Genomic DNA, 22,857 nt, shown 5'->3' with positions numbered 1-22,857 from the left:
TTAGGTATTGCATGTTATTTATGTACCGGTATGTATTTTTTATTTAAATTTTTTTGATCCACTTTTTCTCCTTTTTCAATTTTTCTCCCATCCCAATTTAGCCATGCCAATTCTCTCCTCCCCCGTCTTGAACGTTGCTCGCATGTGCCCCCCACTGGCCGGTGGTAGGGAGGATAGAAGCCCATCACGTGTCCCCTCCGATAACATGTGGAGGCAGCCAGTCACATCTTTTCACCTGCCAGCGTGGACTCTCATTTGGCGAGGTGTAACGTGTGGGAGGCTCACACTGCCCCCCGCCATTTTCCTGTCTCTGCTGTGCAGGCGCCCCAACCGACCTGTAGGAGTCGCTGTTTACAACGTCCAGATTACCACCCATCGACTTCCCACCCGCTAACTCTGCCAATTGAGTCAGTATGACGGCCGGCCCAAGCCGGAGGCAACGCCGACAGCCGGATTCGATACCGGTGTCTCTTGCGTTGGTGACGAGCGCAATGTGCGCTGCGCCACCCAGCCGCCCGTATGTATGTATGTATGTATGTATGTATGTATGTATGTATGTATGTATGTATGCATGTATGTATGTATGTATGTAGCCTATGTGTATCTGTGAGTGTGTGTGTGTGTGTTTATGTGCGTGTGTGTGTGTGTATGTATGTATGTAGCCTATGTGTATCTGTGACTGTGTGTGTGTGTGTGTGTGTGTGTGTGTGTGTGTGTGTGTGTGTGTGTCCATGCCCAAAGGCCATGCGACCAGACCATCAGGTTCATATAGAGCAGGGGTCTCAAACTCAATTTACCTGGGGGCCGCTGGAGGTAGAGTCTGGGTGAGGCTGGGCCGCATCAAATATTCCACAAAAAAAGGGTTTCAAGTATTCCAAAAATGTATTAATACATCAACAAACTACCCCTTTGCCTCATCATAAAACCTCAAAAACACCAGCAACTGAGCATTCTCAGTGGTGTCAGTGGACTCATCCACAGCTATGGAAATGCACTGTGAATTTTTTTTATTCTATCACAGCCAGTATTTCAGTTATTCTGGTTGCTGTGCTATCTGAGGAGGATTTGCTTTTGTTTGCCTTCAAACATGGTCTCCATCACTTCAGTCATACATTATTTTATTATTTATGCATCAGAGAATGGCTTCTTGTGTTTAGCCAACACCCATGCCACTGAGTGAGCAGTGACACTTGGTTGCTTTTTATCGTTGTGACATAACTTTAACAATAATTCTGCTTGCAGCTTGATATGATGATTTCATTCCATTTATTTTTGTGGTTCTTAGTGCTGAAAGGTTGCATCAAAATAACTGTGTTTTGTTTCGTATTGGCGTTTCAAATTGCGTTTCAAATTGCCACTCTTCACAAGAGCCACCGTTTCTTGGCACATTGTGCTGGTTGGAGGGAGGATGAACGCATATTTTTCAGTCCATTCACCTTTGAATTGCAGCGATTTTCACTGTTGACTTTTATTTTACTGGCCATCTTTGAACATGCCATATTTTTCTACTAGCTGCCTGCTGGTAAAAATGATGCTACTCGCTACAGTACCTGCAGATTAGACTACCTGTCGATGCGCTGTCAACTCTCGCTCTGACTCCGACCCGTTGAAAGACAACACGCATTCCGTGAAGACCCGCCCTACTCTGCCTCTGATTCGCAGACTGTGGGTGGGGGGGGGGGGGGGGATGCTGACGGGACGCTGAATATGATTGGACCAAAGCAGTAGACAGACACAGACAGTTGGAGCAGTGCAGAGGAGATAGCAGAGAATTTCGAGGATACCTGCTATACGCACTGATGACAGGATATATTTCCTTCCACTTGGCATCACTCCGGAATCACGTTTCAACCACTAACGTTGCTGCCATGAGCCTGCGCTATGGTAGCCTACAAGTGATAAAATAAATAAAACGCCCAACGACTCTGCAACAAGTTGCGCGAGGGCCACACTAACACTAAACTTTGATGTCAAGTAGGGGGCCGCAAAATATCATCCACCCGCGGGCCGCGAGTTTGAGACCCCTGATATAGAGAGATGTCTTCTCTTCAGCCCCGGGGCAGGTGGGCTCGCTCTACAGGGGACTAATCAATCACCAGGAGAAAGAAAACGATGCACACACAGTGCTGTGCAGGACGCCTGTGGGCCTCAGTACTGGACTACTGGCTACAAAGCAATCAGAAGAAGAACACCTTATAGTGAAGGGGTTCAGTTCGTCTGGCTGAACAGAAGGAGGGAAAGACAACACTGTTCTTTTTGTTTCTTCTCCAGAGAGCGATATTTCATCGTTGTAGAACATTTTCACCTTTCATCTTTACACACCTCCACAGGAGTCCAGAGGGGGGTGGTTTAACTCATAATAATAATAATAATCAACGTTATTTGTATAGTACCTTTCATACAAGAATTTTGCAGCCCAAAGTGCTTCACAGCTGTGATAGCCGTGACACAAAATAAGACATAAAATCATAAAATGTGCATACAGTACAATTGGCGTAATTATAGACGGGCATAAAATGAGCAGAGAATTTTTATTAAAACCCCACAGGAACATTTGTCATTAAAATCTATGAAAAATTATAAAACATTTAATTAAAATAAAAAGATTGTAATGGATTTCTGTCATTAAAATCTATAAAAAAAACTAATGCAAGAGGCTGCGGTCTCGACTCCTGGAGTCAGCATTGCTTGGGGCTTGGGCTGATCGCTATACTAACTCGTTTGGCTGGGTTAGGGGGAGGGAAGCCGTGGGTGGGAATCTGGTGTTGTGGACACCCCCTACAGGTCAGGTCTGGGCGCCTGCTCAGCGGAGGCAGGACTTGAGGAAGGCAGCGTGACCTCCCACGCGTTACACTTCACCAATGAGAGTCCTCGCTGCCAAGTGAGAAGAGAGCCACTGGCTGTCTCCACATGTGTCGGAGGAAGTGTGCGGATACTTCAGGGTTCCCTTGTACCGACCAGTAGGAGAATATGCGCACAACAACCAGGTAGGGGAGGGGGGGGAATTGGCACAACGACTAAATTGGGACGGGGAGAAAACAGAGAAAATCGGAGAAAGAGAGATACAAAAATAAAAATAAAAAATAAAAAAAGTGTCCAACCCCAAGAGCGGCTCCTGCACAGGTCCCGCCCCCTCCAGGGTCTGAGGCCCCGCCCACCTCCAGGGTCTGAGGTCCCACCCCCTCCAGGGTCCGAGGCCCCTCTTGTATTGGGCATCGTGCCGTTTCAATCTTATTGTTTATGATAGATTTCTGACATTAACTATAAAAGACTATTTGCATGTTTCTGACAAAATAAAAGCAATGCATACATAGTGCAGACATATAACCAATAGACCGCCTGTGTGATATGGATGATAGCCATGAATAGTTTCTTCTTAATATTGATATTATTATTTAGGGCTAAGTCAATTCGTTGGGAATCGGTTGGTTTGATCTCTTAAGTCGAGTTAAGATTGTTGTGAGTTGGTTTTTTGTATTTTCTCCGTGCTGAACAAGTAGATCTGCAAAATGATGAGCATGTAGATTTAAAAAAGCTCCTTCTGCATGATTGTAGGAAACCGATCTGTTGATTAGTCGACAAAGACCTATGACTACTAGTCGACAAACAGTACGGTTGAAATACCACTACAGTGGTACTGTTGAAATACAGTGGTGGTACTGTTTAAATACAGTGGCACTGTTGAAATACAGTGGTGGTACTGTTTAAATACAGTGGCACTGTTGAAATACAGTGGTGGTACTGTTGAAATACAGTGGTACTGTTGAAATACAGTGGTGGTACTGTTGAAATACAGTGGTACTGTTGAAATACAGTGGTGGTACTGTTTAAATACAGTGGCACTGTTGAAATACAGTGGTGGTACTGTTGAAATACAGTGGTGGTACTGTTGAAATACAGTGGTGGTACTGTTGAAATACAGTGGCACTGTTGAAATACAGTGGTACTGTTGAAATACAGTGGTGGTACTGTTGAAATACAGTGGTACTGTTGAAATACAGTGGTACTGTTGAAATACAGTGGCACTGTTGAAATACAGTGGTACTGTTGAAATACAGTGGTACTGTTGAAATACAGTGGTGGTACTGTTGGTGGTACTGTTGAAATACAGTGGTGGTACTGTTGAAATACAGTGGTGCTGTTGAAATACAGTGGTGGTACTGTTGAAATACAGTGGCACTGTTGAAATACAGTGGTACTGTTGAAATACAGTGGTGGTACTGTTGAAATACAGTGGTGGTACTGTTGAAATACAGTGGCACTGTTGAAATACAGTGGTACTGTTGAAATACAGTGGTGGTACTGTTGAAATACAGTGGTGGTACTGTTGAAATACAGTGGCACTGTTGAAATACAGTGGTACTGTTGAAATACAGTGGTACTGTTGAAATACAGTGGTACTGTTGAAATACAGTGGTGGTACTGTTGAAATACAGTGGTACTGTTGAAATACCACTACAGTGGTACTGTTTAAATACAGTGGTACTGTTGAGATACAGTGGTACTTTAAATACAGCGGTACTGTTGAAAATGTAGTCCATCCCTACCAGGCATGATGATTAGCCTACTTCAAATCATACAGAAGAAGCCATGTAAACATATAACACCAACAATTACCTCCTGCATCCATGGATATAAAATAAAAAAACATTGATAGTAGAATCCTTGCTGAATCATATAATTCTGTTGTGAGGAGGACATGTGATATGGGACATAAAAAACGAATTGTCCTCCTCATAACAGAATGACAAAATTCTGGTCAAAAAAAAATAATTGTGAAAGGCTCCTTGAATAGCATCAGCAAATGTACAACTCATGTTTCACTGTGGTTTACCATTGGCCTTGCATCAAAAAGGTCTGTCAATCGTTTATATATATAAAAAAAATTAAACATCGCATCTAATGATCTAGTGATCTAGTGATCATCATTAAATGACAACCGACCAATGAGAATACTGTGAATACTGGTCATTTAAGATATAGCTGTGATCGGCTCCAAGATGGACGTTTCAAATTGGCCGGGGCTCAGACCAGGACGTCCCGAGCCGGCTCTGATGTCGTCTACCGAGACGAGCCCTGGACAAACACAGACTACGAAGACTATGATTATGAAGCCCAGCTGCACCACCGCTCTGACCCCCGACCTCTCACACCGGGGTCATGTGGCTCGGGGCGTCCTCCAATCACGACGCACAAAACCAATCACACTGGACTACACGTGCGATATAATGACCGGGAAGCCGATAAATGCCCTAGAGACAACGCTGGGTGTTAAAGGGGAACACCACTCGATTAAAGAATTCATAGACTGTGTGCTATTTCTATCGTCTCTAGGTCAGTCTGATCGATATCCGTGACCCTCGACGACTCTCCCAACGCCAGAAACGACGGGACAAAGCCTTGACGTAATCAAGATCACAGATTGGGTCAGGCGGTGCCACTAGAGGTCTGCTCTCCTCCCAGTGACGTCACCTGGAGGAGTTTCCCAAACGACTGAGCTTCTCGACACAACAATTTGATGACGGCAAAGATCTTTAAGACCTTCTTCTCCGGTTTCCAGCTTTGGGAGAGAGCTGTTCCAAGTTCACATATGGACTATCCTAGATCACAGAAAATAATGTCTATAAATTCTTAAAGTGAGTGGCATACTCCTTTATGTCAATGTTATGCTGGGGCCACTGTGTCTGATACCAGTGAAATATGTGACCTTAACTCTTGATTGATGATTTCCATATATATATATATATATATTAGGGCTGTCAGTTTATCGCGTTAATTAGATTAATTAATTACACAGCAAATTATCGCGTTATGAAAATTGACGCAAAATTAATTACAGCCGACCTATATTTACTTTAGACAAGTGGCAAATCGGTGCGCTTTTATTTTGAAATCCACGCTTGAGTTGGGCGTATTAAACTTGGCCCATTGAATGACCCGTAGCCTACTTGATCGTCACTTCACACATGCGTCGTCTATCAAACAAAACAAACACACAAAGGAATTAGCTCAGCTGGAACAAGATGTCAGCATCACCCGAGGCGATACTCCTGGGACCTATGAACGGCAAGTTCAATTTCAAAAAGAATATAGATGGGACAGTAAACAAGACCATTGTAATATGTAGCTTATGTCAAAAAGAATTTGCGTATCACCGAAGCTGCTCTAGTCTAACGTATCACATGAACGCTAAACATGTCCAGGCAAGTTGTTCGAGCAGCTCCAGTGTAGCTAACGTTAGCTCCAGAGCAACTCGCACGCTTCGTCAAACCACTCTTGGAGAATTACCGTTAGGCAAACGGTTGAGTAAATCCACCACAGACAAACTAACCAACAGCGTCGCGAAGTGGATAGCAAAATATTGTAGGCCAATAGCTATAGTGGAAGATAAGGGTTTAGCGGAGTCATTTCGAATAGCGTCGTCTGACCCAAATTACAAGCTACCCTCGAGAGCTACAGTGATGAAAAGGATCCACAACATGTATGACACAGAGAGGGAGGCGAGGGAAGAAGTGTTGGCACGGGCTGGCCCAATGGCCCTAACGGGTGATCACTGGACGTCGGTGGGCAATCATAATTATTTGGGTGTCACAGTGCACTTGATCGATACTGAGTGGAAACTGCAATCATTTGCATTAACGGTGACCAAAACTGTGGGCCGCCATTTCGCCGATGCGTGTGCTGAACAGTTCAACACAGTAATAGAGGAGTGGAATATAAAAGATAAAGTCACATCTATTGGGACTGATTCCGCCCGTAATATGATAGCAGCAGCGCGCTATATGCCGTTCCAGCACATGCCATGTGTTGCACACGTGCTGCAAAGAACCATCACAGTCTCCCTTGAGGACAGAAGCCTTGACACCACCCTGGCAAAGTGCCGCAAGATTGTAGGCCACTTCAAGCACAGCCCTGCCAGTACAGAAGAACTGCAGCAGCAGCAGACTGCCCTCGGACAAGCAAAAGAGCCCATGATACAAGATGTATCCACAAGGTGAGACTGTTTAACTACCTGTTGTATGCTTAGGGTAAATTTAGTGTGTGTGTGTGTTTATTTCTTTGTGTTCTGTACAATTGCATCATGCTGCATTAACAACCCCCAGTGGGACTAATAGTTATTTTATTGAATTGGAAGGTGGAATTCGACACTGGCCATGATCTCACGGTACCTGAGGAACCAGGAGGCTGTGACTGCCACTTTGGCCCAACAGAACCACAAGCTGTCCATGCTGACCCCCACAGAGTGTGACAAACTGAAGAAGCTGGAGCTTGTACTTGAGCCCTGCAGGTAAGTGTCTCTCCCTCTCTCTCTCCCCCCATACACCCCCCTCCTCTCTCTCTCTCCCCCATACACACACCTCACACCCCACTCTCTCTCTCCCATACACACACCTCACCCCCCAATCTCCCCCATACACACACCTATCTCTCTCCCATACACACACCTCACCCCCCCCTCTCTCCCCCATACACACACCTATCTCTCCCATACACACACCTCACCCCCCCCCTCTCTCCCCCATACACACACCTATCTCTCCCATACACACACCTCACCCCCCCCCTCTCTCCCCCATACACACACATATCTCTCTCCCATACACACACCTCACCCCCCCCCTCTCTCCCCCATACACACACCTCACCCCTCTCTCTCCCATACACACACCTCACCCCCCCCCCTCTCTCCCCCATACACACACCTATCTCTCTCCCATACACACACCTCACCCCCCCTCTCTCCCCCATACACACACCTATCTCCCTCTCATACACACACCTTCACCTCTTTCTCTCTCGCTCTCTTGTTTCACTGCAGGTATGTGACTGAGCTCCTTGGAGGGGAAACCTACGTCTCATGCTCTGTGGTGCTCCCCGCACTCTGCCACCTAAACCGCATCATGGACCTCAACGAGGAGGATCCGGGCTACATGGTAAAGTTCAAGGCCAGCTTCACGAAGGACCTGGACGCACGCAAAGCGACCCTCAACAACAGATGGCTGAAGCTGGCTACAGCCCTCGACCCGCGATTCAAGGACTTGAAGAGCGTACCAAAGGACGAGAGGGATGAGGTGTGTGTGTGAATGAGAAGACCAGTGTTAAGTCCTTAGGCTGTCATGAAAAGTCCTATGCAACTAATTAATTGTCCCTCTTATTAGGTGTGGACCTGGCTTAAAGAGATGCTGCCAGGACCAGAAGCAGACAAAGCTGCTCCACAAGCCACAGAGGACGAGCCACCAGCGAAGAGGACCCTCCTCCTGCTGTCTTCAGACTCTGATTCAGATGAAGTCAGGGTACTGTCAGGACAATTAGACCTCTACAAAGCTGAGCCCAGCATCGGAATGAATGACTGTCCACTGGAGTGGTGGGCAGCTCACGCAAAAGCCTATGGACAGCTGTCTCCTCTTGCTCGCAAATATCTGGCTACTCCTGCTACCTCTGTGCCATGTGAGAGGCTATTTTCACTTGCAGGTCACATAGTCCAAAAGAAGAGGGCAGCCTTACTCTCAGACAATGTAAACAAGCTTGTTTGTCTTAGCAATTGGCTCAAGGAATAGATTTGTCATGCATACAGTAGACCCTGCACTAGACCCTGCACTAGACCCTGCAGTCATGCCCCAGACCCTGTAGTAGACCCTGTAGTCATGCCCCCAGAAACTGTAGTAGACCCTGTAGTCATGCCCCCAGACACTGTAGTAGACCCTGTAGTCATGCCCCCAGACACTGTAGTAGACCCTGTAGTCATGCCCCCAGACACTGTAGTAGACCATGCCCCCAGACACTGTACTAGACCCTGTAGTCATGCCCCCAGACACTGTACTAGACCCTGTAGTCATGCCCCCAGACCCTGTAGTCATGCCCCCAGACACTGTAGTAGACCATGCCCCCAGACACTGTACTAGACCCTGTAGTCATGCCCCCAGACACTGTAGTAGACCCTGTAGTCATGCCCCCAGACACTGTAGTAGACCATGCCCCCAGACACTGTACTAGACCCTGTAGTCATGCCCCCAGACCCTGTAGTCATGCCCCCAGACACTGTAGTAGACCATGCCCCCAGACACTGTACTAGACCCTGTAGTCATGCCCCCAGACACTGTAGTAGACACTGTAGTCATGCCCCCAGACACTGTAGTAGACACTGTAGTCATGCCCCCAGACACTGTAGTAGACACTGTAGTCATGCCCCCAGACACTGTAGTAGACCCTGTAGTCATGCCCCCAGACACTGTACTAGACCCTGTAGTCATGCCCCCAGACACTGTACTAGACCCTGTAGTCATGCCCCCAGACACTGTACTAGACCCTGTAGTCATGCCCCCAGACACTGTACTAGACCCTGTAGTCATGCCCCCAGACACTGTACTAGACCCTGTAGTCATGCCCCCAGACACTGTACTAGACCCTGTAGTCATGCCCCCAGACACTGTAGTAGACACTGTAGTAGACCCTGTAGTCATGCCCCCAGACACTGTACTAGACCCTGTAGTCATGCCCCCAGACACTGTAGTAGACACTGTACTAGACCCTGTAGTCATGCCCCCAGACACTGTAGTAGACACTGTACTAGACCCTGTAGTCATGCCCCCAGACACTGTAGTAGACACTGTACTAGACCCTGTAGTCATGCCCCCAGACACTGTAGTAGACACTGTACTAGACCCTGTAGTCATGCCCCTAGACCCTGTAGTCATGCCCCCAGACACTGTACTAGACCCTGTAGTCATGCCCCCAGACACTGTACTAGACCCTGTAGTCATGCCCCCAGACACTGTAGTAGACCCTGTAGTCATGCCCCCAGACACTGTAGTAGACACTGTACTAGACCCTGTAGTCAGTATATTAATATTTGAATAGTCATATTTGGCACTATATCGTCGAGTTGGACGTAGTCTATTAAGCTAATAATAGTCTGTTAATATATAGTGCTTCGTGCGGTGAGAATACTACCGTAGTCAGTACCCCATCGTTTCGGGCAGAGAACTGGCTGCTTATCCAGGGTGGTTGACCCCACGTGAAGCTGCACCCGAGGAGCCCCAGAGCCGACGAGCGAGTGGACCTGTATACCGGATTATTCTGCCGACGACAGCCCGCCTTCCCAGGCACGGATTATGCTTTGTATACTTTGATTATTCCATGGATAAAGACCCCCGACACTGCCGTGTGTTGGAACCCCCCCCCCCTGGAGAGGACGCAAGGTGAGGAGACGCTCTGCAAGACGAGGTCGCTTCACGTCTCTCCTCCGTGGACCGGATGACGCCGGCCCACAAAGAGTCCACCTGCTTTCATCTGTGGTCCAAGGATCGCCGGCGCATTGAACGGCACTACAGTGGGTTCACCTGGGATACCCTTGGCCGGATGAGGCAGCCGGATTCTACCCCCCCCCCCCCTCCTACTCCTGTCGGCTTACAAGCGACCGGATTAACCCCCCCCTAGTGTGTCCAGTATATAATCATTAAAGTATCATTGCTGTTATTCCCTAAACTATTCCAGGTCGTACTGTACTAGACCCTGTAGTCATGCCCCCAGAAACTGTAGTAGACCCTGTAGTCATGCCCCCAGACACTGTACTAGACCCTGTAGTCATGCCCCCAGACACTGTAGTAGACCCTGTAGTCATGCCCCCAGAAACTGTAGTAGACCCTGTAGTCATGCCCCCAGACACTGTAGTAGACCCTGTAGTCATGCCCCCAGACACTGTAGTAGACACTGTACTAGACCCTGTAGTCATGCCCCCAGACACTGTAGTAGACACTGTACTAGACCCTGTAGTCATGCCCCCAGACACTGTAGTAGACACTGTACTAGACCCTGTAGTCATGCCCCCAGACACTAGCTTGCTGTGGGCTGTTTTGATTTTTGAGGATACTGTAGCTTAATGTAAACTGTTATTGGCTGTATCAGCAACAAATGTTACCTTATTGAGAGGTATGTTTTCATTCATTTTATTTTATTCAATTTAATAAAATTGATTTCTAAAGCATTCTTCACTTGCAGGTCACATAGTCCAAAAGAAGAGGGCAGCCTTACACACAGACAATGTAAACAAGCTGAAGCTTGTTTGTCTTAGCAATTGGCTCAAGGAATAGATGTCATGCATACAGTAGACCCTGTAGTAAACCCTGCACTAGACCCTGATTTTTGAGGATACTGTAGCTTAGTGTAAACTGTTATTGGCTGTATCGGCAACAAATGTTACCTTATTGAGAGGTATGTTTTCATTCATTTTATTTATTTATTTATTCAATTTAATAGAATTGATTTCTAAAGCATTCTTCACTTGCAGGTCACATAGTCCAAAAGAAGAGGGCAGCCTTACACTCAGACAATGTAAACAAGCTGAGGAATAGATGTCATGCATACAGTAGACCCTGTAGTAGACCCTGCACTAGATCCTGCAGTAGACCCTGCAGTAGACCCTGATTTGAGGATACTGTAGCTTAGTGTAAACTGTTAGCTGTATCAGCAACAAATGTTACCTTATTGAGAGGTATGTTTTCATTTTATTTATTTTATTTATTTAATAAAATTGATTTCTAAAGCATTCTTCTTGGTGTATTTAATTGATCAGTCACCTGCCACAATAATGTAATGTCCTTGAATTTTAAATATTTATATGAATATGAAATATAAATATGCGATTAAAATGCGATTAATTAGATTAATTAATTACAAAACCTGTAATTAATTAGATTAAAAATGTTAATCGCCTGACAGCACTAATATATATATATATATATATATATATATATATATATATATATATATAATTGAAGGCTGTCAAAGTTAACGTGTTATTAACGCACAATTCTTTTAACGCCACAATTTTTTTATCACGAGATTAACGTTTTATATACATTTTTTAAACTAGACTTCACTCAGGTGCAGGGCTTGACATTAACACCCGGCAAATGAGGGTAGAATTCGGCTGTGGCGGGTAACTCCGTCATTCTACCGGCCACAGTGGCGGGTGACCTTTTTTCTATGAAAAAGAAAACATTGTAGTCTACAAAAGGCATCGGCAATAATTAAGTCAATCCAGGTGATAGTACATAATACTACAACTCCCACGAGGACTGGGTGCGCACAGTGTGCTCATTCCATTGGCCCATCCACTTCGCCCTATCGCGCGTCGTGTTGCCTCTGTGTGTGACAGCTGACAGCTGAACGAACGCTGTTAACGACACGTTAATAGCTCAACTGGTTAGTGCGACCGACTCATCCATAGTTTACTTTACAGACAGTTAGCTAACGTTACAATGTGGTGGAATATTGTGAAAAGACCGGGTGAATCAAACCATCGACAAACAGAAAAGAGAATGAGACCGAGACCGACTATTTGTGGATGTGCGAGTAAGTATTAACAAACTAACATGTATTATGTAACGTGTATTATTAAACTAATATTACGGTGTTTGTTAGCTAGCTAGCCACATTCATTTAAGCATAAGGGCTCAAGACTAACACCTAGGGATGGGTACCTTTCACATTTGAACCGATACCGGTACCGGTACCTGTGAATCGATACCGGTACCCAACGGTACCTTTTTTCGGTACTTTAAAAATAAATAAAAAAAAAATAAAATAAAAAAATTTTATAAAAAAAATTTTTTTTACTTTTTTTTTTTACTTTTTTCTTTTCATGTCAACGTTCACACGCACAATATATGCTTACCTAGGATTTGACTTGATTCAACAACAAAGCAGTCGGAGCAATGACGAGCTGAAAACTGTAGAAATTTAATTTACCTACCTCAGTCGTAAAAAAAAAATCCAAACTTCAAATAACTACAATTTCGACAGTTTTCGGCTCGTCATTGCTCCGACTGCTTTGTTGTTGAATCAAGTCAAATCCTAGGTAAGCATATATTGTGCGTGTGAACGTTGACATGAAAAGAAAAAAGGTAAAAAAAAAAAAAAAAGGTAAAAAAAAAAAAAAAAAAAAAAAAAAATTTAATTTTTTTTTCGGTTTCTCACTTGATTCGATACTCGGTAGTACCGACGTGTTTCGGTTCGGTACCTCAAAAGTACCGAATTCGGTACCCATCCCTACTAACACCGTCCTGGCCACCCTCTCAGTCAAGATAGCACTCGCAAATATATGCTGCACATTATCACTGCGCGGTCTCCGAGTTAGCTCTCAGCACCATGGACAGCTGCCCCAGATGCCTCTCTTCTTGGTTAAAAGCTGCTATATAATCGCAGTCTATTTACCATTCAGATCAAACATGGCTTGTTTCCTAGCCATTCCTCTCTCTCACACACACTGAATAGAGGACTAGACATCAAAGCAAATATTGGTAACAATATATCACAGTGCTCTACAATTTAAGTTTGTACTTAGTTTTTGTAATTACATACTCATTGTTACACATTGTACTTACCGCATTACACTTCCTTAACATTAACAATACCCCTAACTATATTCCTAATCCTAACCCTGACCTTATTCCTAGGTATTGAGTCAATTCAATGCAGTAAGTACATTGCAACAATGACTAAGTACAATACTTGTTATACTGTCATTACACAAATAGCTACACAGGAACAGAGAATGTAAAGTGTGACTGTCTGGGATTAGATGTTATTTTATCACACCACACTACCGACACTTTTTGGGTGGGGGCACGAGTGTGGGGATTTTTGGCTGGTGAAAATGCTGAGTGGCTAGTGACTTTGGAAAACCACTAGCCACAGTGGCTAGTGAGCCAAAAAGTTAATGTCAAGCCCTGCTCAGGTGTATTATTTTTTTAAGCTTTATTTTAGCATTTTTACAGCTTTTATTGGTCATATTGATGAAAAATGAATGGAAATCGATAATAAAAAAAAAAACGATATCGCTCGTCGTTGGCACTGAACGGTTGGCATGTACTAACGAGAAATCTCGTCGTTGGCACTCAAAGTGTTAAGGTAGATTTAGGACAGATATAAATTCTTGCGATTAATCACGAGTTAACTATGGACAATCATGCGATTAATCAGATTAAATATTTTTGATCGATTGACAGCCTTAATATTATTATTTTTTTTTTTAATAATCCTTTTCCCCCTTATTTTTCCGTTTTTCTCTCCTCCCAATGTTAGTCGTTATGCCAATTCCCAATCCCCTTCCTGGTCGTTGCGCACTCTACCCCCTACCGTCAGTCTGGGAGGGCAGAGACTATCACATGCTTCCTCCAACACATGTGTACCCAGCCGCGACAGCCTTAATTTATATATGGCGAGTCGCGACCCGTAGTTTGAGAAGCGCTGGTCTAGACCTTCTTTCCCTTGTAGCTTCTCAGGAGTTGTAGCACTCAGTGGGAGTATTGATTGGCCAGAGTGAGAGGAAGTGAGTCTTTCACACTGGACTGGCAGTGGCAGGAAGAGAGGACCCTCTACGGATCAATAACAGTAATTTGACTCGTGATGAAAACCGATATAAAAAGAAAAACGGGTTCACACTCTTTCTAGGAAGTAATTTTCGACTGCAAAACAAGTATTTGACTGGTTCCAGGTTGTCCGCACGGGGGAACTTGTCCCGGCGTCTGAAGGAGTACCTGTGCCAGAACACATTAGTGTTCACCAGGACATAAGTGTCATAACACGAGCACTGCCGCAGTTGAGAAAGTAGTTCATATTAAAATTCAAGTCAAGTCATTTATTTATATAGCACATTTAAAAGCCCAGAGAGCCGACCAAAGTGCTGTACAGTAACTACAAAATGTAAAACTATAGATTAGACATAGTCACACAGTGTAATAGAGGACAATACAACATGACAAAAGTCAGGATGGACAGTCAATAGAGTAGGACCGCCAAGACACTAGGAAGAGTAGGACCACAAGACACTAGGAATATACAACGACGATCCAGTATGGCGTAGGGCAGTGGACATGTTACGACACAAAGACTATACAGCTGACAATATAGTAAGACATAGGAGACTAGTCGATATGTTAAGGGAGTAGCACTTGGGTAGAGACAAAATGGGTAAAATGCCATCATTTATTGAATCGGGGGATGGTTTCATCACTAAGCCCTTGGATATTGCAAATTATTTCAATAACTATTTCACAAATAAAGTAAATACGATAAGAAACAACATGCCACCTGTAAATGGTAACTTATCAGATTCAATGATAAAAAGTCAGATCATGAAGGACAAAGAATGTGAATTTGAATTTTTGGTCACAAATCTTTCAGAAATTGAAAAGCTATCGTCTGAATTAAAATGTGACAAACCCTCTGGTCACGACAATCTGGACAGTAGACTTTTGAAGCTATCAGCTGGAAGTATTGCTGGTCCGATATGTCATATATTCAATTTGAGTCTTAAGGAAGGAATTTATCCGCAAATATGGAAGGTAGCTAAGGTCACTCCTCTACCAAAAAATTGAAAAGAATCATTCACTGGACCAAATGGTAGGCCAATCAGTATGTTACCTGTTTTATGGAAGAATTGCATTTAAACAAATTCAAAATGACTTCTCCCTTAACACTTTAGTTGCCAAAGGACGAGTTTAGGCGTCCTTCCCCGCCATGCTCAAGTTGCCGAAGACGCCGTAACTCGTCTTTGATATCAATATTTCAAAAATCTGTGATCGGAATCATATTTTCCATCCGCAGCCTTCACACACATTTCAGAGCTCCTCTCAATCCTCTAGCGGTTCAAGAGCGACATCTGGTGGCCGATCGGCAGAAGCGCCAAACAGGAAGTGATGTGGCTGAAGTGCTGATCACCCATATTACTTCCGGCCACTCTCTATAGCTCCATCTTGACACAATACATAGCGATCCGTTTCCAATAACTCGATAAACAACATGATTTGGACGATTATACAACCTGGAAATGGACCGGGTATTTTTACATCCCATAATGGAAAACTGTCTACCCCATGCTGATCGCCCAACGGCCCGCGGAGACTGGGGTGAGTTTTAGCGTGTAATATTTCCGTGTTCGATACTAACTGATCTGATGAACATATGTCCCACATTAGATGAATGGTATAACGCTGCCCACGGAATTATAAACGCCCCCTCGCCCATCCGGTCAACATCAGATGACGTGTAGTAACTTCCAGAAGTACTTCCAGTTGGAATTTTTTATATCGCGCTGATTGCTATCAAACTGTATTTAATCATCAATATAATGCATTTGGGGCTATAAATCACGTTCTGGAGAAAGCTGCAGAAAGAGATGAAAACATACTTATACTTTAGATCATATTTTAATATGAATATGTGAATGAAAAAGTTTAACGTTGCTACACCATGAACAATACATATAGGACCTTGAATGGGCCCTAATAATGGCAATCTAGCAATAGAATTTAAAAAGTTATAGCCCTGCAAAGAAGGGGAACTTCTCCATGTTAAATAGAGCTGGCAAGGGATGGTATATCATGAATTTAGCCTTAGGCAATCAAAGTGTTAATAACATAAATTCTGACTTTCAACATGCTTATAAACCTGGTTATTCAACATGCACAGCACTTACACAATTGGCTGATGATTGGCTAAGAAATATTGACTGTAAATTATTAGTTGGTACAGTACTGTTAGATTTTAGAGCAGCTTTTGATCTCATTGATCATGAACTGCTGCTTACAAAACTAGCTGATTATGGTTTCAAACACTCAGCTACTAACTGGATGAAGTTATTTATCCATGAGACAACAATGTGTCCTGTTTAATGGAACTTTATCAAGCGTTAAAACGCTACAATGTGGCATTCCTCAAGGAAGTTGCCTTGGACCATTATTATATTCAATATTTGTAAATGATATGCCACATAGTTTTTAAAAAATGCAAGCAGTTCCATTTATGCAGATGACACTACAATATATGCTTCGGCAAGCAATGCCAAAGACCTCAGCAGTCTTCTTCAAAGCGAGTTAATGCAGATTTCTGAATGGGTCACAGTAAATAAGCTGAAACTAAATGCATCCAAAACAAAATGTCTAATTATTTGTTCAAAGCATGCTCAGAGAGAGAATCACAGATTAAATATTTCTTTGCAGGGTGCAGATATTGAACAAGTTAAGGAGGCCAGATTGCTTGGAGTTATAATAGATGAAACACTCTCTTGGTCAACTCACATTAACAATATTGTAACAAAAATGTGCAGAAGTATTTCAATTATTAGACGGAATGCCTATTTTTTAACAGACACAGCTACCAAGCAAGTCATACAATCACTAGTTTTGTCACATCTGGACTACTGTCCAGCAATCTGGTCAAATGCATCCAAATAAGACTTAAATAAAATACAGCTTACTCAAAATAGAGCTGCAAGACTTGCATTGCATATAGCTCAATTAGAAACAGTGTTGAAAGAGTCAATGAGAGACTAGTGTGTAGTCTTATTTTGTTTATGAGAAATATTTATACTTTACATAAACCTGTGTGCCTCTTTTTGCAGCTGGTGCTTATTAGTGATGGTCATGGCTATGGCACTAGACAAGCCTTGAGGGGTCTGTTCGCCCTGCCGAGACCCAGACCTGAAGCCTTAAAGAAAACTGTAATGTACAGGGCAATGTCCTACTGGAATAGACTTCCACAATAGTTGGTTTCAATTACCAGTAAGGTGGGATTCAAGAGGAGACTAAGAGTGGCTGTAATGCAGAAAGAGATTGATTTTGGTTGAGTCTAATCTGTGTCTAATGAATGGGTTCTTGCGTTGGGTTATGTATTGATTTGGAATGTCTTTGTCTAGTGGTTATGAGGAGTATTAGAGTATTAGTGTATGGAATGTCGTGCTGTTTTTGAGCACGTTTTAGTTTTCTCTGAGATGTCTCCGTTTGTTGTTTTATTGATATTTGATTTGTTCTATATGTTTGTATATTTGTTATTGTTCTATATTAGAAAATTTGGCATCCATATTTGTTTGTATGTCTGATTTTGATTGGTTGAATGTTCTATAATTGTTTGTATATTTTATTGATATTTGTTTTGTTTTTATGTTGTTTTATTGATTATTCTTGTTTAATTTTATATGTTTGTATCCAGACCCCAGGAAGAATAGTCGCTGCTGAGGCAGTGACTAATGGGGATCTGAAATAAAGAATAAAGAATAAACAGACAGTACGGTAAGACATAAGACACAGGGAATGACAATAGAGTAACTGGACACTACAGAACACAGAACAGCAACACAAGGGGACTGAATAAGCACTAGGCTGACAGAGACGAGAGAGAATGGTAAGGGAGCGGGGAATAATCCTAGTCAAATGCTATGGAGTATGAATGAATGAAGTAGAGGTGGGTTTTGAGGCGAGATTTAAAAGCCTCCCCAGAGGGAGCAGATCTATGTCTGGGGGAAGACCATTCCACTGCTGCAGATGAGCGGTCACCTCGAGTTTTAGACTTAGTGCGAGGGACAGTCAGGAGGGCCATGTTGGATGATCTAAGGCAGTGGTTCTCAACTGGTCTAGCCTCGGGACCCAACATTTTCCTTAGTCATTAAGTCGGGACCCAACATTTTTAACCACTATGATTTATGTAAAAAAAGAAATTTTGCAGTAATACGCAAGCTTTCAAAACATGAAATAAACACAAAAAAGTGCAACAAAAGTGCAACTATTGCTAAAAACCCAATGAAATAAAATAATAATAAATAATATGCTTCTTAGCAGACCTACATTTGGGGGAACTAATGAGATAACTGGGGTTGCAACAAAAGTGCAACTAGGGCTAAAACCCCAATGAAATAAAATAATAATAAATAATATGCTTCTTAGCAGACTTCTTAGCTTAACATAACAGACCTACGTTTGGGGGAACTAATGGGATAACTGGGGTTGCAAGTGCAACAAAAGTGCAACTAGGGCTAAAAACCCAATGAAATAAAATAATAAATAATATGCTTCTTAGCAGATTTCTTAGCTTAACATAACATACCTAAGTTTGGGTGTCTTCAGCTGGACCAGAGCTGAGAAGCCACTTTCACAAAGATAGGTAGTGCAAAATAAATAAATAGATAAAAAATAATTACACACACATCCACTCAACCCACGACCCACCAGTTGAGAAACACTGATCTAAGGGACCTGGGGGCTGAGTAGGGAGGTCTGATATATACAGGGGGGCTACGCCAGTCATTGCCTTAAAAACAAAAAGGAGGATTCTGAAATCTATTCTCAGGGTGACAGGGAGCCAAAACATGTGCCCTGTGCATGGGTGTGTGAACTCCGCCATCTATCACAGCTGTTAACCGCCCAATTCTCCACCGTCGACTAAAAGAAACACACTTCCTCAATCAATATCTGAAATACATTTAAAAGAAAAAATACTAACCTTGGTACTGTCTTTTACTGTCATGTACTTTGCTACCAAATAATCTCCTCCGCCTATATTACAACCTACTATGTGAATATGTCTCTACACTCAAGACTGCAGCACTCACGTTCAACACTGTCTGATGAACAATGTTACTCCGCTGCCAGAGTTGTACCCTTCCGTTCCTGCTGACTTGTTGTACAGACTTTTTAAGTGGCTTTGGATAAAAGCTATCAGCTGAATGGCTAAATGTAAAATGCATCGTAGGCGTTCCAGCGGTAGGTACGGTCACCACAGTGGCAAGAACCTAGAGCAGGGATGGGCAATTATTTTTCCCAGGGGGCCGAATGAGCAACTGAAAATATGTTGGGGGGCCGGGCCAAAATTCCAAACTCAATTATGCATAATATACATTTAATTTCTATATAAAAAACAGTAAATGGCATTTTTTGACCCCTGGTAATAGTGTATGTTATTATTTGGCAATTAAAAGGTGAGGTTAGCTTTCAAAGATATAATTTATTCAAATAGAATTTATTTCCAAAATGATGAACAAAATGTGAAACATTAATAACAAAGGGCATTTTGAGTTTCATATACTATTGAAACAAGGATTTTCTTAGCTTTCTAAAGACATCACATCATCTTATAGCAAAAATAAACAAGACATGTCACTGAACTGTGTAAAGAAAAGTGTCCCAGTTTTGTAGCCTTTTTTACTTTACATGCCTATATTAAACATTTAATGTTTTCAGAACTGTGCAAAAAAAAAAGAAAAAAAAGATCAAGTGTCCCATTTCACTTGTTATATTTCCACATTTTAGTGTTCTTCAGTTCTTTTTTTTTCATTCAGTGTGAGAAATCCAGTCTCTGTTGAGCTTTAACAAGTCCATCAAAGTCAGGTTGCATGTCTGCATGTTGCATGTTGCATGTCTGCCAGATGTTCATCAGTGAGAGAGGATCTGTACCTGGACACCTTGAAAATTCATCATGCAGTGCTCCCAACATGGATGAGTACTTGTGCCGGTGATCAGCTGATGGTTTGACTTCTTTCAGGGTTTTCATGTGTTTGGGATTGTTGCTGCCTAGTTGCCTTGAAATTAATTGCAACTTTGTCATGAAGGCTTTCACATGGCTATGCATTTCATGAGCAAAAATGCCCTTGCCCTGCAGTTGTGTGTTCAGTAGGGATGGGTACCATTCACATTTGAACCGATACGGTACCGGTACCTGTGAATCGATACCGGTACCCAACGGTACCTTTTTTCTGTACTTTAGTCTCTAAAAATGTAATCTACCTACCTCAGTTGTTAAAAAAAATATCCAAACTTCAAATAACCACACTTTCGACCGTTTTCGGCTTGCCCCGACTGCTTTGTTGTTGAATCAAGTCAAATCCTAGGTAAGCGTATATTGTGCGTGTGAACGTTGACATGAAAAGAAAAAGTAAAAAAAAAAAAAAAAAATTTAAAAAAATAATAATAATGTATTGTCATGTAATCTTTCGCGGGCCGGTCAGAATCATCCCGCGGGCCGTACAATGCCCAGGTCTGGCCTAGAGGTTCATTCAGAAGCCATGGAGAGGTGTATAACACCCAGCCCGATGAGCTAGTCAAGACGAGAAGCACGTTCAATCACAGACTCATTTTTAGATTATATATTAGATTAGATTTAGATTATATATTGTAACTATTTATTGTAGGGCAAATATAACTGAGAGAGGGCATACATACCCTCCTCTCGCACCTTGTTGCCCATAATATGCACATGTCCAGAGTCAATTATATTGATTTGTTATATTGTTTACACTGCTTTTTTATTCCATTAAATTTTTTACTTCTTCTCCACTGTACTATAATGATGTCACCCGTACCATGTCTTATACTACCTGTACCTCCCCCCCCTCCCCCTATGATGCCTGCATTTCCCTAAGGGGATCAATAAAGGAATATCTTATCTTATCTTTGATTTGATTTGAAATCTTTATTTCGAACATGTAAATGAATACAAACAAAATAAATAACTAAACAAAATCAAAACATAACTCAAACAAAATAATAACTAAACAAAAGCAAAACATAACTCAATTTACATGTTCGAAAAGGAGTAGGAAGAAGTATACACTTATTTAATCCTACCCCTTTTCCACTACTCAAATGAGTGTACTAATTTAAAACATAAAAAAAAAAAAATATATATATATATATATATATATATATATATAAACAAAAAAAACAAAAACTATATATGTAAAACATGAAAGAAATAAAAATAAAAAATGTAAACACCCGTGAATATAAAGTCCCTTCCTCATCCCTGTACCTCGTGAACATAATTTCCTTATACATCAGTTTGAATTGTCTCATGTTTGGACATTGCTTTAGCACCACATTCAGACTGTTCCACAGTTTCACTCCACACATTGAGATGCAGTGTCTAAAATCGGTCTCACCTGGTGGAGGTCTTTGCCCAGGACGAACTCCTGGAAGTAGCCCGGGGCGGCGGAGGAGGCCCGGATGGCCTGCCACATCTTGTGTTTGCAGTCGCCCAGGTAGTGGGACCGGGTGCCCGGCAGCATCCGGTAGTTCCTGAACACGTAGGCCTTCAGAGGCAGACCTCTGTTCACAACGGTGCTCACTGCCGACACCTAGTGGACGGATCGAGTAAACACACCCACATACGACATTGGAAGGGGCGGTCGAAAAAGGACAAACTCATCGTACTCATCCACCGTCGTAGGGACATTTGTCATAGCAGCGATATGAGGAGAGGTACAGACGGGATAATAAGAATACAAAAAGTATAGTATAGTCTATCAATAATATTACTTTGTATAGCCCACACTGGTATAATATACAGACTCTATCCTAAGTCTACCCCAGGTACATGCACAAATAGATATAGCCAATGTTTTAAGGAGCAGGACGGCTCCCGATCGCCATTAACTGTATAATTATCATGAAATTACTTCCACTATCATGTCTAACAAATGACTTCCACTTGTGTGTCTGACAAATGACTTGGACTGCCATGTCTAACAAATTCTGAAAAAATGACTCTGCCTCTTGAGATAAAGCTCCGAGCAGGATTCTAGGTGTGAATAAGGACTTTGCCCGTGCTGTGTGGAGAGATGTGCACTTACTTTGGGGCAGTTTGGGTCCCGGGCAGATTCCACCATAAGGCCTTCACCCAACCTTTCCCTAGAGGGGATGCAAATGCAAAGCTTAGGACACGTTAGATTTCACCAAATTCATTTGGAAGAAGAATTACTAAAAGTAAGGAAGGGAAAGATGACACACAAGATGAAAGGGAGTGAAAAAAGAGGCAAGGAGGGAGGGAGTATGGAAGGAAGGAAGGAGGAAAGGAAGGAAGAGAAGAAGGAAGGTCAGAACATTGAGTGAGACTGACTTGAGGAGGTTCTCCCAGACTTCGCTGTTGTAAAAGGCGTGGCTCCAGCCCATCTTGACGGTGCCCACTATGACGTTCTGCTTGAAGACGTCGGAGCCCAGCTTCCTGTACATCTCCTCGCACTCGTCCAGAGGGATCTGGAACACCCCCAGCATGAAGGCCAAGATGGCGCCTGGCAAACAGGGAGAG

General features: G+C 42.8%; 1 protein-coding gene across 1 annotated transcript in view; it reads right to left on the bottom strand.

Annotated features, from left to right (window-relative positions):
• Window positions 1–22,857, bottom strand: part of pnpla8 (patatin-like phospholipase domain containing 8) — a 49,045-nt gene that overhangs the window by 8,064 nt on the left and 18,124 nt on the right. The window contains exons 6-8 of the mRNA XM_084330736.1: window positions 22,669–22,840; window positions 22,403–22,460; window positions 21,713–21,907 (exon numbers count right to left, since the gene is read on the bottom strand). Coding sequence (XP_084186862.1) covers window positions 21,713–21,907; window positions 22,403–22,460; window positions 22,669–22,840 — 425 coding nt within the window. The remainder of the gene's footprint in view (window positions 1–21,712; window positions 21,908–22,402; window positions 22,461–22,668; window positions 22,841–22,857) is intronic.

Source organism: Notolepis coatsorum (genome assembly GCF_963971535.1).
Source record: "Notolepis coatsorum genome assembly, chromosome: 15".
Classification (NCBI taxonomy): Eukaryota; Metazoa; Chordata; class Actinopteri; order Aulopiformes; family Paralepididae; genus Notolepis; species Notolepis coatsorum.
The sequence above is the reverse complement of the archived record's forward strand: the minus strand, read 5'-3'. Positions and strand labels throughout refer to the sequence as shown.